Raw genomic sequence first — 16,266 nt, 5'->3', positions numbered from 1 at the left:
AGTCCCCAAAAGGCCTAACTATGAATATTTACCTATCAGCTCATAGGTTACTCCTCCTAAACTTCCATCTACAAAGCATGTCTCCTCAATTGTTAGAAGCCACCTCAAAAGACAAAAAGAGATGTATGCAGAAGATCTGAAAAAGTTTGAAGATGATATAAGGAATGACAGGATCGAAAATGAACTTATGTATGGGCATCCTAATGCCAAACAAGAGGAGCCGCTTGGGAAAATATTGGGAAAACATATTCCTTCACCTGTTCCAATAAAATCGGTCCTAGTAACTTCATATGCCTCTGAAATTCAAAAATGGTCCTCAGATAGAGCAAGCCATGAATTGACAATTGTCAGGGCAAATGGAGAAGTGAAAAAGACTTTAATGAATAGTGTGATGAGCCTGAAAATTGAAGATCTGCAAGATTTACTAGGTCTTCCACTCAAAAGGGATGCTAACGACTTACTCTCAAAAAGATTTGAAAAGCAATTTAAAGCACAAGTCAGAGATAAGTTGAAGAGGAATAAAAATTGATCTAATAAACATCTGTTTTGGCATCATCTATTCTAGGGGGAGATTGTTGGATCTACAAAAGAATGTTTGATATTCAAAGCCAAAACATGATCATCTAATCAAGAAATAAACAGAAGCTTGAACCAGATTCTGCCCAAAGATACTTGAACACCTAAATCAGAGCATCTATTGAAGAAAAACAAACATCTTATCAAAGCCTTGGAACTATTGTTCAAGAAGAAAGAAGGTCCGTTTAAGACTAAAGTCTATTGAAGAGCAAAGGTCTGATTAAGAAGACCAAACATCTAGCTGGCCAATCAGATGTTTGGATCAAAGCAAATGAGAATAGGCCAAACAGAGGTTTCCCAATGTAACGGTACTTGTTTTGTATCGGTGTTTAGCATAGTTTGATCTGATGTTAGATTTGCAAAGATGTTTGCAACATCTGTGGAATCTTTTCTGTTTGGAATGTTAGATGTCACTATCAGGGTGATGTCAACAATCACAAACAGAGCTTTCGTACTTAGTACAAATAGATCTTACCTGTTAGAGATCTATTCATCACTACACATCACCATTTCGTTTATGATTACATTTCTTTATAGCGATTCAAAATTGTTTTGAGCTTTATTATTAGTTCTTCACAAACCTTGCAAACTCAAACTTAACAATATTTTTACTAATAAATACAAAGTTTTTTTGTTAGGTTCGGTTAATGTGATTTGGTTAAGTTAGTTATTATATAGTTAATCAGTTAGTGTTTGGTATGCAGGAATGAGAGCGGAATGTAATGGATTATTACGAGGGAATGTTTAAAATGTGTTTGGTTAGTCAAGATGATGGAATCACCTATTACATAAGGTATTCAATTCCCTCAAATTAATTCCATCAACCCTATTGTTTTTTTTTTTTTCATTTCATTCCCTCTCTCACCCATCATCACCAACAATGTCCACCACTACTACCACCCGCCACCACCGCCACCCACTGTCACCACCCGCCACTACCGTCATCACCTTCCGCCGCTGCCGCCGACCACCACCTCTGCCTCCACCATGGCCACCGCAGCCGCCACCAACCGTCGCCGCCACCGACCACTGTTAGTTTGCCACCACTCGTCGCCTCTACCCACCGCCACCGCTGACCACCGCCAACCATCGCCATGCCACCATCTACCACCACCACTAACCACCCCCACCCACCATTACCGCCTCCCATTGTTGCTGCTGCCACCACCCGCCACCCTAAACCGCCGCCACTGCCACCGCCGCCGTCACCCACTGTCACACCCTCAACAATACCACCTAGGGAGTGTCCCTGATAGGCGTGTGACGTACCAATAACGAGCCACCAATTACATTGAACCCATACAAGTTATAATTAAAATCCCCATTATTAATAAAAACATCTTCAATGAGTTTAAACGAAAACCAATAAGTTCAGCGGAAGCAAATAGTAAACGAAGTTAAGCTGTTTCAAAACCAAAGTATAACATCAAGAAATCAGTCACATAAATCCTTCCTGTCGACCCATGACCACTCCCGCTACTTCAGACAGCAAGTTCTCCAAATCCAAGATACCTAACGACCTGCGAGCATGCAACAAGTGTATCAGACAACGCTGGTGAGTTCATGGTTTTACGAAAACGTTGATTACCAAGTGTTTAGTTAATCCATTGAATTTAATTCCGAAAGTAATGTTGAGAACAATGTTGATAATACCCCGATACAAGACGGCTTCTGATTATTTTGCCCTTTCTCCAATGCTCCTATCAAAGCATTGGTCATGACTAGGTCATTAGTTCAACACCCGTTCTCCCAGATACGGGGTGAGGTTGCCAAACCTAAGTAGCGCTACTAACTAATACCATGTTACCTTCCCGGTAACCAAACAACACGGAGGGACTTTAAAGGTGATAGGAAGAGTATATTATCCAACATTCCCGTTTTTACCCAAAAGACTTGTCCCTCCCAGGAATACCCACTGACTGTCCCAACCACCGGGACGCATGCTCAAGAAAGATGAACTCACCTTAGAGTGCTCGGTATTACTCGTTTAACCAAACAATCAACCACGTCCTATGACAATTGCACACATAACAGTCAGTATGCATACAAGCTCGGTACGTGTCATACCACATTTATTCAGCAATCAGTGCACACGACATACAAGTAGTGACCTTCGTCAACATTATTATCAAACATCATGCATTCAAGTTTAACAAATTGTATAACTATATAAGTATTACCTAAACAAACATATATGCGTGTTTAATAAACATGAAACGGCCCATCATCACAACCGGCCCAACATTATATTTTCATCTAATAATTCCGCAGCTTAGTTAACCTGTATCGGCCCAATAGCATCTCGTTAGAAGATACCCAATTGCATCAGTTATGCACCCTCCCGATTTGACTCAAACCCTTATTTAATTGAGATTGATCATGCAAGAATGTCACCTAAAATCCTAACACCCTACCACTAATTTAACAGCATGACATAACACCAAACCATACTGAACTAATAATTCAATACATAAAGAATTGACTTTCATGAATTGACAATTTGACACATGTTACTGCAGTACAAAAGAAAGCATGTGGGGACTCCTTCAACCTATCCTATGCACCTACACACATAGAGATCACATGAAGGTGCCTTTAATTGTCACTTTCACATACCTCAAAAGCCACCTGCACCTATCTTTGACTAATTTCAATTCACTTAAATGGATTCTGACATTACATATGAATTCCCATGCATAGACTTACCATCATCATTAATCATAATAAAAAAAAATATAGTCACATGTACATGGTTTTAATTATAACCCTTATCCATACCCATTTACCAATTTATTTAAATCTCACTTGATATTAAACGATCATACAGTAACATACATTGGCCATTCATTATGTAATCCTCACCCTTAACAAAGCATCTTCATAACATAACCTGAACATCGTGCTACCCTAGTGCTTAATACCGAACCCATAATTACCTCGATGCCCCTTTTTGACGCAGCCCAAATATACCAGGCCCATTACATCTATATTATGCGGCCCAACATATGCATGTATTGTTAGCAGTACATTATTAAATGCATGTGAAGCAATTTATTGTGGATCTGACATATTCTAAATTGAATTCATCAAAGTGTGCATGTGATTGTGACATATTCTAAATTGAATATTACTATAATATATGGTCCAATTGGAATACAATCCTATCATGTATTGTCGGCCATTTAGAAATCAATTGTTGTATGCATGTGAAGTCATTATGGTTTGTATGTAAAAGTGATCTTGAAGTTCAGAATTTATTAAACGTCAGGTTCATTGTTGAAAAAGACAACCGCCACTCGAACCCAACCATAATTCCCCACATCATCTTAATAGTACTCATATTATTGACTAATATGTTGCCATTGTTCAGACGCAAACCGATGCAATTATTACTATATATTATATAATACGAATTCAACAACAGTCATGCTCACATAATTCCTTCGGTGCCTCAAGCCTTATCCAATCAAAATCAACCATTAATAACTCCTTGCTAACATATTAACATATATTATAAAATATGAATTCAACAACTACCACAACAATCATGAACCGACACAACTAGGGGGGGGTGTTATACTAACCGAGGAAAACAATGAATCCGCAGGAAAGCTTTACGAGAGGGGGGTTGTCGTCTGCCGTCGCAAATCAGGTGAGAAGGAGTAGGGTTTTTGGTTTTGAGTTGTGAACTATCCAATAACATAATACGTGCATTAAAATTTATACAGGTTTAGGGCGGTTAGGCTTAAGCCCATACACTTAAGCCACCATTAGGCTTACACCAATTAGGCTCTCTTTGGGCTTCGAGGGTTTGAGATGCGGCCCGCTAAAACAACCATTTATTTGAAACACTAAGGTGTGACCCAAAAATATTAGTGTGCTTTATTAACGAAATAATCATACGATTAACAGGATGTTACTTAGCATGAAATGTGTAATGCATTGAAGAGAAATGACGAGGAATTAAGATCGCAAGACTGAAAGGCACAAACCTTGAAAGTTCGGGTTGTCACATCATCCCCAACTTGAAAGAAATTTCGTCCCGAAATTTGACAAGTAAGCACAGAAGAGTGAAGTGGGAAATCAAGATTGTTGCGGATTATTCTAGGTGCCACATCATCCCCAACTTGAAAGGATTTTCGTCCCGAAAATTGATCTAAAACCATGGTTTGAAGTGAGTTCCGACGAACTCGATCTATAGATACTTTACAACGCCTGGGGGGGCTAATCTTGTGATCGGTGGAAATCATGGTATGGTTGTTAGCATTTTGTTATATCAGTTGCCAATCAAGAAACAGGGAATTAATGAGGTTCGTACAAAGAATCGAGCGAAACAGGGGTCCATTAAACATCCGAAGGATTTGGCCAGCAAATTTGTTGTCTAGACGTAATTTCCAGTAGTGGTGCATGGCGGCATGGCACAACAGGGAGGTTCGTCACATTGCGGTCGCGCGAGTGTATCATTTGTCCAAAACAGAGTTTGGTGGGTAAAGATTAGTGTTGCAAAACGACAAACGCGTGTAACTGGGACTCTGAATTAAGCCATCATGGTATATCGCTGTATCATCGGTACTCTCGGATAGAAGTGATGCTCCGCGTGTTCTAGGGTTGGGTTTCAAAAGCTGAAAAGACGTTTCCCCGATTTTATTTCTCAGGAATTCACAGCTCCCCACTATGCTAAGGAGGTTGAAGTTGCGAAACCTTCGAAAATCCTATGATGAAGCTGTGATAGTATCCAGCGAATCCAAGGGATTGCTGTACCCCAGAAGGAAATCGGGATTTTCATAAGGTCAATTCTAAAATTCCACCTAACGATGTGGAGGTAAACCAGGTAACTCTTTGGAAGACATGTCAAAAAATTTCACGAATAACATGAAGATACTCGATCTTCCTTTCTTAAAGTGGCGAATCGGTGACAGGAGCCAGTATAACAGAGTAGCCCTTCCGTAGGCACTTCTGGGCTTTCACGACTGTGACAATGCCAACAACGGCACCACTACGATGATCTTAAACGGATAAGGATTCCCCACTGGGGAGAGGGAACGCACGATTTTCTTTTTGCAGGGGATTTCTGCTTGATACATAGATAACCAAGTCCATGTCAACGACCGTGTCAAAACTTATAAGAGTATTGGGAAGTAGGTCAATATCGAACACTTGACCCACGAGGTCAAGTTTACAACCAAAAAGAACATGAGAAGCTTCTATCGATTTACTATCAGTTAATTCTACTACATGCTTATTTACAACAAAGGTGGGAGTCAGTCCTAGCTAACGATTTAACCCCAGAGGCGCATAACTCAAATCGGCACCAACGTCGAATAAAATAGAAACAAAAAGATCATTCAAGGGAGACGTACCACTCATGGTTCTATATAAGAGAAGGAAGCAATCTTAAGGGTCGAAATGAGGTAAAAGTCGAGTATCACATCGAAATCTACAAACTACCAAGTTTACACACAATAGGGCAGAACCCTTCCCACGCTCGTTAAGCCTCACTGGGACTTGCATGCACCTCGCGTTATTATTATGTGTGCACCCATAATAATAAGGCGATTTGCATGCTTATCTCAGTGCCTCTTAACTTGCGCTAAAAGGTTCCCCACATTCAAATAGCATATGATCAAGAATCACAATAGTCGAAGGGTAGTGTCACGCTAACAGTTCAAATAACAGGGGTTGGTAATATAAGGGCTCATGCTGTTGTGCCAAGTGTGCATCCACGTGCAATGTTATACATAAGTGTACACTAGATATACTATGCAATAGCAAATGAGAAACGGACCTTGCAGTCTGGAGCTGAGTGTCATGGTCGATTTCGGTCCTGTTCGGTTATAGTCTGGTTTTATGAAAACGTTTTAAAACCAAGTTCACTATAACCAATGGCTCTGATACCAAACTGTCACACCCTCAACAATACCACCTAGGGAGTGTCCCTGATAGGCGTGTGACGTACCAATAACGAGCCACCAATTACATTGAACCCATACAAGTTATAATTAAAATCCCCATTATTAATAAAAACATCTTCAATGAGTTTAAACGAAAACCAATAAGTTCAGCGGAAGCAAATAGTAAACGAAGTTAAGCTGTTTCAAAACCAAAGTATAACATCAAGAAATCAGTCACATAAATCCTTCCTGTCGACCCATGACCACTCCCGCTACTTCAGACAGCAAGTTCTCCAAATCCAAGATACCTAACGACCTGCGAGCATGCAACAAGTGTATCAGACAACGCTGGTGAGTTCATGGTTTTACGAAAACGTTGATTACCAAGTGTTTAGTTAATCCATTGAATTTAATTCCGAAAGTAATGTTGAGAACAATGTTGATAATACCCCGATACAAGACGGCTTCTGATTATTTTGCCCTTTCTCCAATGCTCCTATCAAAGCATTGGTCATGACTAGGTCATTAGTTCAACACCCGTTCTCCCAGATACGGGGTGAGGTTGCCAAACCTAAGTAGCGCTACTAACTAATACCATGTTACCTTCCCGGTAACCAAACAACACGGAGGGACTTTAAAGGTGATAGGAAGAGTATATTATCCAACATTCCCGTTTTTACCCAAAAGACTTGTCCCTCCCAGGAATACCCACTGACTGTCCCAACCACCGGGACGCATGCTCAAGAAAGATGAACTCACCTTAGAGTGCTCGGTATTACTCGTTTAACCAAACAATCAACCACGTCCTATGACAATTGCACACATAACAGTCAGTATGCATACAAGCTCGGTACGTGTCATACCACATTTATTCAGCAATCAGTGCACACGACATACAAGTAGTGACCTTCGTCAACATTATTATCAAACATCATGCATTCAAGTTTAACAAATTGTATAACTATATAAGTATTACCTAAACAAACATATATGCGTGTTTAATAAACATGAAACGGCCCATCATCACAACCGGCCCAACATTATATTTTCATCTAATAATTCCGCAGCTTAGTTAACCTGTATCGGCCCAATAGCATCTCGTTAGAAGATACCCAATTGCATCAGTTATGCACCCTCCCGATTTGACTCAAACCCTTATTTAATTGAGATTGATCATGCAAGAATGTCACCTAAAATCCTAACACCCTACCACTAATTTAACAGCATGACATAACACCAAACCATACTGAACTAATAATTCAATACATAAAGAATTGACTTTCATGAATTGACAATTTGACACATGTTACTGCAGTACAAAAGAAAGCATGTGGGGACTCCTTCAACCTATCCTATGCACCTACACACATAGAGATCACATGAAGGTGCCTTTAATTGTCACTTTCACATACCTCAAAAGCCACCTGCACCTATCTTTGACTAATTTCAATTCACTTAAATGGATTCTGACATTACATATGAATTCCCATGCATAGACTTACCATCATCATTAATCATAATAAAAAAAAATATAGTCACATGTACATGGTTTTAATTATAACCCTTATCCATACCCATTTACCAATTTATTTAAATCTCACTTGATATTAAACGATCATACAGTAACATACATTGGCCATTCATTATGTAATCCTCACCCTTAACAAAGCATCTTCATAACATAACCTGAACATCGTGCTACCCTAGTGCTTAATACCGAACCCATAATTACCTCGATGCCCCTTTTTGACGCAGCCCAAATATACCAGGCCCATTACATCTATATTATGCGGCCCAACATATGCATGTATTGTTAGCAGTACATTATTAAATGCATGTGAAGCAATTTATTGTGGATCTGACATATTCTAAATTGAATTCATCAAAGTGTGCATGTGATTGTGACATATTCTAAATTGAATATTACTATAATATATGGTCCAATTGGAATACAATCCTATCATGTATTGTCGGCCATTTAGAAATCAATTGTTGTATGCATGTGAAGTCATTATGGTTTGTATGTAAAAGTGATCTTGAAGTTCAGAATTTATTAAACGTCAGGTTCATTGTTGAAAAAGACAACCGCCACTCGAACCCAACCATAATTCCCCACATCATCTTAATAGTACTCATATTATTGACTAATATGTTGCCATTGTTCAGACGCAAACCGATGCAATTATTACTATATATTATATAATACGAATTCAACAACAGTCATGCTCACATAATTCCTTCGGTGCCTCAAGCCTTATCCAATCAAAATCAACCATTAATAACTCCTTGCTAACATATTAACATATATTATAAAATATGAATTCAACAACTACCACAACAATCATGAACCGACACAACTAGGGGGGGTGTTATACTAACCGAGGAAAACAATGAATCCGCAGGAAAGCTTTACGAGAGGGGGGTTGTCGTCTGCCGTCGCAAATCAGGTGAGAAGGAGTAGGGTTTTTGGTTTTGAGTTGTGAACTATCCAATAACATAATACGTGCATTAAAATTTATACAGGTTTAGGGCGGTTAGGCTTAAGCCCATACACTTAAGCCACCATTAGGCTTACACCAATTAGGCTCTCTTTGGGCTTCGAGGGTTTGAGATGCGGCCCGCTAAAACAACCATTTATTTGAAACACTAAGGTGTGACCCAAAAATATTAGTGTGCTTTATTAACGAAATAATCATACGATTAACAGGATGTTACTTAGCATGAAATGTGTAATGCATTGAAGAGAAATGACGAGGAATTAAGATCGCAAGACTGAAAGGCACAAACCTTGAAAGTTCGGGTTGTCACACCCACCCCCACCACCCACTACTACCACGCATCGCAAATTTTATTATTAACCTTTTCCCACCTACCAAACAACACATGGTAATGATTCATTCCATTCCCATATGGAAACAAAACAAGACTATGGAATGGTAATGATCCATGTCACTCCTTTATCCATTCCATTACCTCATACCAAACAGACCCTTATTTACCTATCCTAGGCTTATTAGTCGCGGACACTTGCCTCTGAAATCGAAAAGCTTAAAACAAATTATAGTTTTGTTTGGTTATTATGTCATTTATTATGGTTTGATTTTGAATTTAATTGTATATAGGCCTATAATCTATTCGAATTGTGTGACTATATGTGTATAAGACCATGGGGTGTACTCTAACATCTAGAGTGTTAACAATGACATGCCATGTTAACTAACATTGCAAACCACTCCCTCCTTATGTTAAAGTGCATTAAATGAGTTATGTGTTAACATGTTAACCCAATGTTAAAAGATTGAATTAATTATTATTTTCTTTTTTTAGACAAAACCTAATGTTAAAGTGCATTAAATGAGTTATGTGTTAACATGTTAGACCATTTCCTTAGAGTGAGACAAAGTGAAATGAGGAAAAAAAGTTGTGTCTCTTAGGTAGAGTTAAGTTATGTTAAAGTATACCCAAAGGTCTAAGTGTCATTGATTGCACACACTATATTAAATTAATGTTTTTTTAATGTGAGAAGTTGATTTGGACCCTTAATTAAGACAAACAATAGCTAGCTACTATATAAATCAATAACAATTTAAGGCCATAGGGTGTGGGTGTTGGCATGGGTCGGGAGAGCTGAGTTTCCATCAGCGCCGAAGGGGAACACCGCCCCCTCCATTCGGTTTTGGTGACTTCGGGGACTTCTTCCCATTTTCTCGACTGCACACACATATGTTTCTATCTATTTCTCTCTCTTGTTTCTGCATGTTGCTCTTTTATGGAAGGGGATGAAAAGGAACACCACCACTTGATGGGAATGAGAAGACATGATGAGGTGGAGATGATGTAAAGGATGGACGAATGGGTTTGATGAACTAAATGTATGTTATAACTGAAAAGATAAAAAAATCATATTGTTCACGTTCACCTAATTCAACCATTTTTTTAATGTAAAATAAATAAGTTTTACATGTTTTATAATTTTTTTTTTAATTTCCTTGAATTAAAAAAAGTTATCATCATTAATTTATAATTGAAGTACATTATTGTTACACACATATCTATAAAATGATTAATTTTGTAACATTTATCAACTGTGTGATTATACATATATAATTGTAGTTAACTATATTTATAATTGTGCATCATTATACAGTGTAAGTATCTATGGAAAACCCATTTAATCTAGAAAACTTAGGAAACCTGAATTGTGTGGTCAAGATTGATCCACATCATATCTTTAAACACATGTTTAAAGGGCAAATTAGTCATTTGTTCAAGCCATCATTTCACTCTCTCCCCCATCCCATCAAGTCATTTATTACCCATCATTTCATTCTCCCTCTTTCTTCTTTCTTCTTCTTTTAGAATTCAAAATATATCATTCTATCTCTTTCTTCTTCTTCTGTAAATTCACCATCATCATCATCATTCATTCTCTCTCTCTCCATGTTTCAAAATAAACACCAAGAACACACACAAGTGTGTGTGAGAGAGTTCAGGAGGTAGAGAGAGAGATTTAAGAGAGAGAAGAAGACGACCATGGACGACGGACAAGCCGTCGTCTACAGCGGTGGAGGTTCTCCGACGAACCGTCGGTGCCGACGACGGTGTTACAGGCAACCAGAGTGGGGATTCTGATTGCAAGCCTTCGTCTACAACGATGGAGGTTCTCCGACGAACCGTCGGTGCCGATGACGGTGTTACAGGCAACCGGAGTGGGGATTCTGATTTTAGCTCAGTTCAGATTCGAGTCAGCCGCAGATCGGGACTCGGTTCAGGTTTTCGGTTAGTGATCCAGTCCAAGTATGGTTCAGTCTTTTTGGATTCTCTTGTTTTATTTTGGTTCGGATTCTCTGGTTTTATACTCGGTTAGGTGTCATTTGGTTTGGATTCTTTGGTTTTTTTTTCAATCTTTTTTAATTTGTGATTATTGTTTGTTTAGGACTGTTCAACTGTTATTTTTTCTCTGTTTAAGCGGTTTGGTTTGGTAATGTTGTTAGATTTAGTATTGAGATTGTGTTTTTAGTGTCGGATTAGCTGAATGTGGGCATTTTTTGTTAAAATGTGAAGGCGTAGGGTGGAAAGGTGTGTGCAGAAAAAATGCAACGTCCCGAGTGCATCAGAGAGTGTGATTGTGTAGTTTCGGTGCAAAATACAGTTTCAGGTAACATGTGTTACCTATCTCGTACCTGTTTGTTGAGTTAAATAACTCCGGAAATATTACTTGTGTTATTATGTATTTACTATGGCTGTTGTATTTGCAAGAGTGAGGAGAATGACCAGGTCCGTGACGGGTAGGCTGGCTAATAAGCGAAAGCAGAACGATAAAGAAACAGAACGATAACGAAAGAAGGTAGATGGAGAAACCGATGAAGAATGGGAACAAGAAGTCGATGAAGGGCAAGTGGTGGGTATCTTTGATGTTGTACAGAAGTTACCCTCCAGTGTAACACATGTTACAAACATGTGTTACATATGTTAAACCTCTTTATTACAAAAAATCGGGGCTGCACATATGTAACACGTGTTACAACAGGTTTTTACCTACTTGCACAAAAAATCGGGACTGCACATATGTAACTCGTAAAGATGGTAATGTGGAGTATGTTCTAGATCATCTGTGGACATAGGGATGGATGTTAGTATAAGTTTACGTGCGTTATGAACGTTGTAATACGTTTAGCACCCTAGGGTAACAAAAAAAGATCACACATGACACTTGTCGCCATGTTACACATGTTAATTGTGTGTGCACATGTAACATCTTATCTACAACGTTTGTAACATCCTTAAAAGTTGTGTTCCTACTATGCTTTATATTTTTTAAGTACTTATAGGTAAACATGTTTTTTAAGATACAACATGTAACATGTGTTACACCGAAATGTTACACAAGTGTTTCCAGTTTACACATGTTACATCTTGTGTAACTCTGCTTTATATTTTGTAAGTGTTTCCAGTTTCCAGTTTAAACATGTTTTAAAGATACAACCTGTAACATGTAAGTATTTATAGGTAAACATGTTTTAAAGATACAACCGTATCACCTTACAAGTTATATGTTTTGCTGACAAACACCATGTCACACATGTTACACACTATAGAGTGAAACAACAGTATTAAACGCTGCTACACATTTCCCATTCTATCATAACATGTGTAACCTTTTTGGGGGTTTCGATGTTGTAGGTTTATACAGACTTAAATATATACAAATGATCCAAAAGTGATCAATCATGTGTTACCCTCTAGTGTAACATAAGTTACAAACATGTCTTACATATGTGCAGCCCCGATTTTTGGTAACAAAGGGGTTGAACATGCGTAACACATGTTTGTAACATATGTTACACCAGAGGGTAACTTCTGTGCAACGTCAAAGGTACCCACCACCTGCCCTTCATCGACTTCTTGTTCCCATTCTTCACTGGTTTCTCCATCTAACATATGTAACACATGTATAGCCATTTTACATGTGTTACAACGTCAAGGATATACATGTTACATATAGTTGTTGCATTCCAAAAAAATACATGTTTTTGATAAAACAATATGTTGACCACCCATAGTAAATACATGTTTTTGATAAAACAATATGTTGACCACCCAATGCTCGTCTACTACTTTTCTTACAATTGGTAATGAATAAAACATGTTAACTAATAACACATGTAACTGATAACTGGTAACCAAGTACATTTCCCACCATAATTATTTAACATCCAGACACCAACATATTACAGAGAAGACCAGAATGGTCATATTGTATTTTGGGTTATGGCCATAATTTATCCCATTCATCGTCCGTTTCTTCTCTTTCTTCATCCCATTCATTGTCCGTTTCTTCGTCTACTTTCTTTCGCTTTTTCGGTATCTTACTAGTTTGCGATCTTGTTACTCTCTTTGTTGCTGCAAATAAAACAGGTTTAACACATGTTACTTAATTTCATTAAAATAAAACAGGTTACATAATATGTTTTTGATAAAATAAAGTCAGGTTTAACATATGTTACCTATTTTTATAAAAATAAGACAAGTTTAACACTTCTTACATAACTTGGAAAAAATATGAGAGCTTAACACATGTTAACTAATCTGATAAAAATAATACAAGTTTAACACATGTTACATAATTTGATAAAAATAAGACAGGTGTAACACATGTTACACTAACATGTTTACCTAATAGGAGAGGTTTAACACATGGTAATAAGACATGTTTAACACACGTTTACATCATATGATAAAAATGAGACAGGTTTAACACATGTTACACTAATATGTTTACCTAATCAGGGAGGTTTAACACATGGTAACTTAATAAGAAGGTTTAACACATGTTACGCTAATATGTTTATATGCTTTTGATTCCGTTGACTTGTACCCTAATATCAGACAGGTTTAACATATGTTACGCTAATATATTTTATATGCTTTTGAGACCGATCGGACCAACATTAACACTTTAAAAAAAACCCATCCCGATCGGACCAACATTAACACTTTCAAAACAAAAACCCCATCCCGATCGGACCAACATTAACACATTCAAAACAAAAACCTCACCCTGATCGGACCAAAACACCGATCGATCGGAGAAAGCAGAAAACCCAACATTTCGGGCATTCAAAAAAAAAACATGTCTTAAACCTACATTTCGGGCGTTCAAAAAACATAAGAATATAAAACACTAAATCAAACTTACTTGCGAATCAAACTTATAGTTCTTTCTCCAGCTTCTTTCTTCTCCGGCGAATCAAACTTATAGTTCTTTCTCCGGCTTCTTTCTTCTCCGGCTATAGTTCTTCTCCGAATCAAACATGTCTTATAGTTCTTGTCCGGCTTCTTTCTTCTCCGGCGAATCAAACTTATAGTTCTTTCTCCGGCTTCTTTCTTCTCCGGCTATAGTTCTTCTCCGGCGAATCAAACTTATAGTTCTTTCTTCTCCGGCTTCTTTCTTCTCCAGCTTTTTTCTCTCTCCTGTTTCTTTCTTATCCGACGATGGGTTTTGGGGTAGAAGGAAGGTCTGAGAGAGAAAGAGAGAAAGGGAAGGTCTGAGAGAGAAAGGAAGGTCTGAGAGAGAAAGAGAGAAAGGGAAGTATTGGTTATAGGTAATTGTGCTTCTCTCTCCTTTTCATATCATGCATGTTTAATCAATATGAATATAATATATAAAATGTAATAATATCATAGGTAATTTTACCCATATGCCCTTGAAGTACCTTTTTGACTTTACCACTCTATTTAATTTAATCCAAAAATGCTTCAAATTTTATGAGCCATTGGATGATCATGATCAATGGTCTAGATTGGGTTTCCTAGGTTTTCTTAGTAGAAATAAGTTTTCTGTAGATCCATGCCCTCATTATACATACTCATGCTGGATAATCTCTATGTCACTCATACATATATAGGGATTATTTTAATGCTTGGAGTTAAACTAAGAAAATTGCCATTATGTTGCTTTTTCTCTTATTAAATAATTGTTTCACTTATTTTTTGAAACTCAAATAACTTTTCTATAATAATAATAATAATAATAATAATAATAATAATAATTATTATTATTATTACTATTACTATTACTATTACTATTACGATTATTATTACTATTATTATTACTATTTTTATTATTATTATTATTATTATTATTATATTATTATTATTATTATTGAATGATCATACTATTATTATTATTATTATATTATTATTATTATTATTATTGAATGATCATACTATAAAATCGAGATTTGTAATCTTTTTAGTTACAAGTATATAGTATTAGCATGCGAAAAAAATCGAGATTTGTAATCTTTTTAATACAAGTATATAGTATTAACATGCGAAAAGTTCTAGTGTGCCATTATATTGTGCGAAAACTATGTTGGTTTACCATTAATATAACTCTATTGGTTACAACTTACAAGTTTAGGTTTTTTTTTTTTTTTTTGAACGGCCAACAAACTCAATCCCAAGTACTCTCGGGGCACCCACTGGACAAACGGAGTACTCCAAGAGTAACCCGAGTCCACCACCAATTTCGGGGAAAACCCGGTAACTCACCCGCCCGTAGGCACGACGATGAAATTACCGGTAAAACCCGTTTTGCTCAAGGATCCAACCCATGTTTTCCTGGGTCTCCTATCATTGCCCACCAATACCTCACTCTGCACCAAGTGGGAGTCGAACTTGTCTCAAGAGAAATGCAAACCCTCTACCACTTGATCTAGAGATCATTGGCACAAGTTTAGGTTTATTAATATAACACGCCAATGATTTAATATAATATAACATAACTATATGGTATAATAACATAGTCATATGGTATAACAACATGCACACATTTATACCATATAAATATATTTTTTGCATGCATGCATAAAGATACACAAATACCCATCATCTATAAAACAAAGAATGTATACGTAATCATATTCTCATTATCTAGACAAGACTCGTTTTGTGCTCGCTAATCTCTCTTTGTAATTATTTTTGGACGAAGTACGTTTCACCAGTGGCGGACCCAGTAATTTTTCTATAGGGGTGCGGAACATTTTAAAAAATTTTAGGCCCTTAGATATATAAGTAAAAAAATCGGTTCGTATCGGGTCGGATCGGGTCATGTAAAATAAACGAACATCAAAGTAAATTTATATAATCATAAAAAATATGTCAAAACTTGTTACAAACATAATTAAAACGTCGACGCCCTACGGGTTTTCATTTTTTGAAATCTATCTAAAATATCATCTAAAACTAATTTCTTAAGCAATTCTTTCTTTATATAACATACGTTCATCGCTCC

At 37.2% G+C, this 16,266-nt stretch overlaps 1 protein-coding gene across 1 annotated transcript; it reads right to left on the bottom strand.

Annotated features, from left to right (window-relative positions):
• Positions 1 to 1,498: 1,498 nt before the first annotated feature.
• On the bottom strand, positions 1,499 to 12,929 carry LOC110942700 (glycine-rich cell wall structural protein-like). The gene is made up of 2 exons (XM_022184469.1): positions 12,813 to 12,929; positions 1,499 to 1,825 (listed from the first exon to the last, which is right to left on the bottom strand). The coding sequence occupies exons 1-2, from the start codon at positions 12,927 to 12,929 to the stop codon at positions 1,499 to 1,501; spliced, it is 444 nt and encodes a 147-aa protein (XP_022040161.1).
• Positions 12,930 to 16,266: the final 3,337 nt, after the last annotated feature.

Source organism: Helianthus annuus, chromosome 2 (assembly GCF_002127325.2).
Source record: "Helianthus annuus cultivar XRQ/B chromosome 2, HanXRQr2.0-SUNRISE, whole genome shotgun sequence".
Lineage (NCBI taxonomy): Eukaryota > Viridiplantae > Streptophyta > Magnoliopsida > Asterales > Asteraceae > Helianthus > Helianthus annuus.
This window is presented reverse-complemented; position numbering and strand designations above follow the sequence as displayed.

Bases quoted from the DNA above. Each gene is read 5' to 3' on its own strand.
- LOC110942700 (XM_022184469.1), bottom strand. From the start codon at position 12,929: ATGGCTATACATGTGTTACATATGTTAGATGGAGAAACCAGTGAAGAA. The intron at 1,826-12,812 runs GTAACATATGTT...CACGCCTATCAG, and splicing joins CACAGAAGTTACCCTCTGGT to GGACACTCCCTAGGTGGTAT.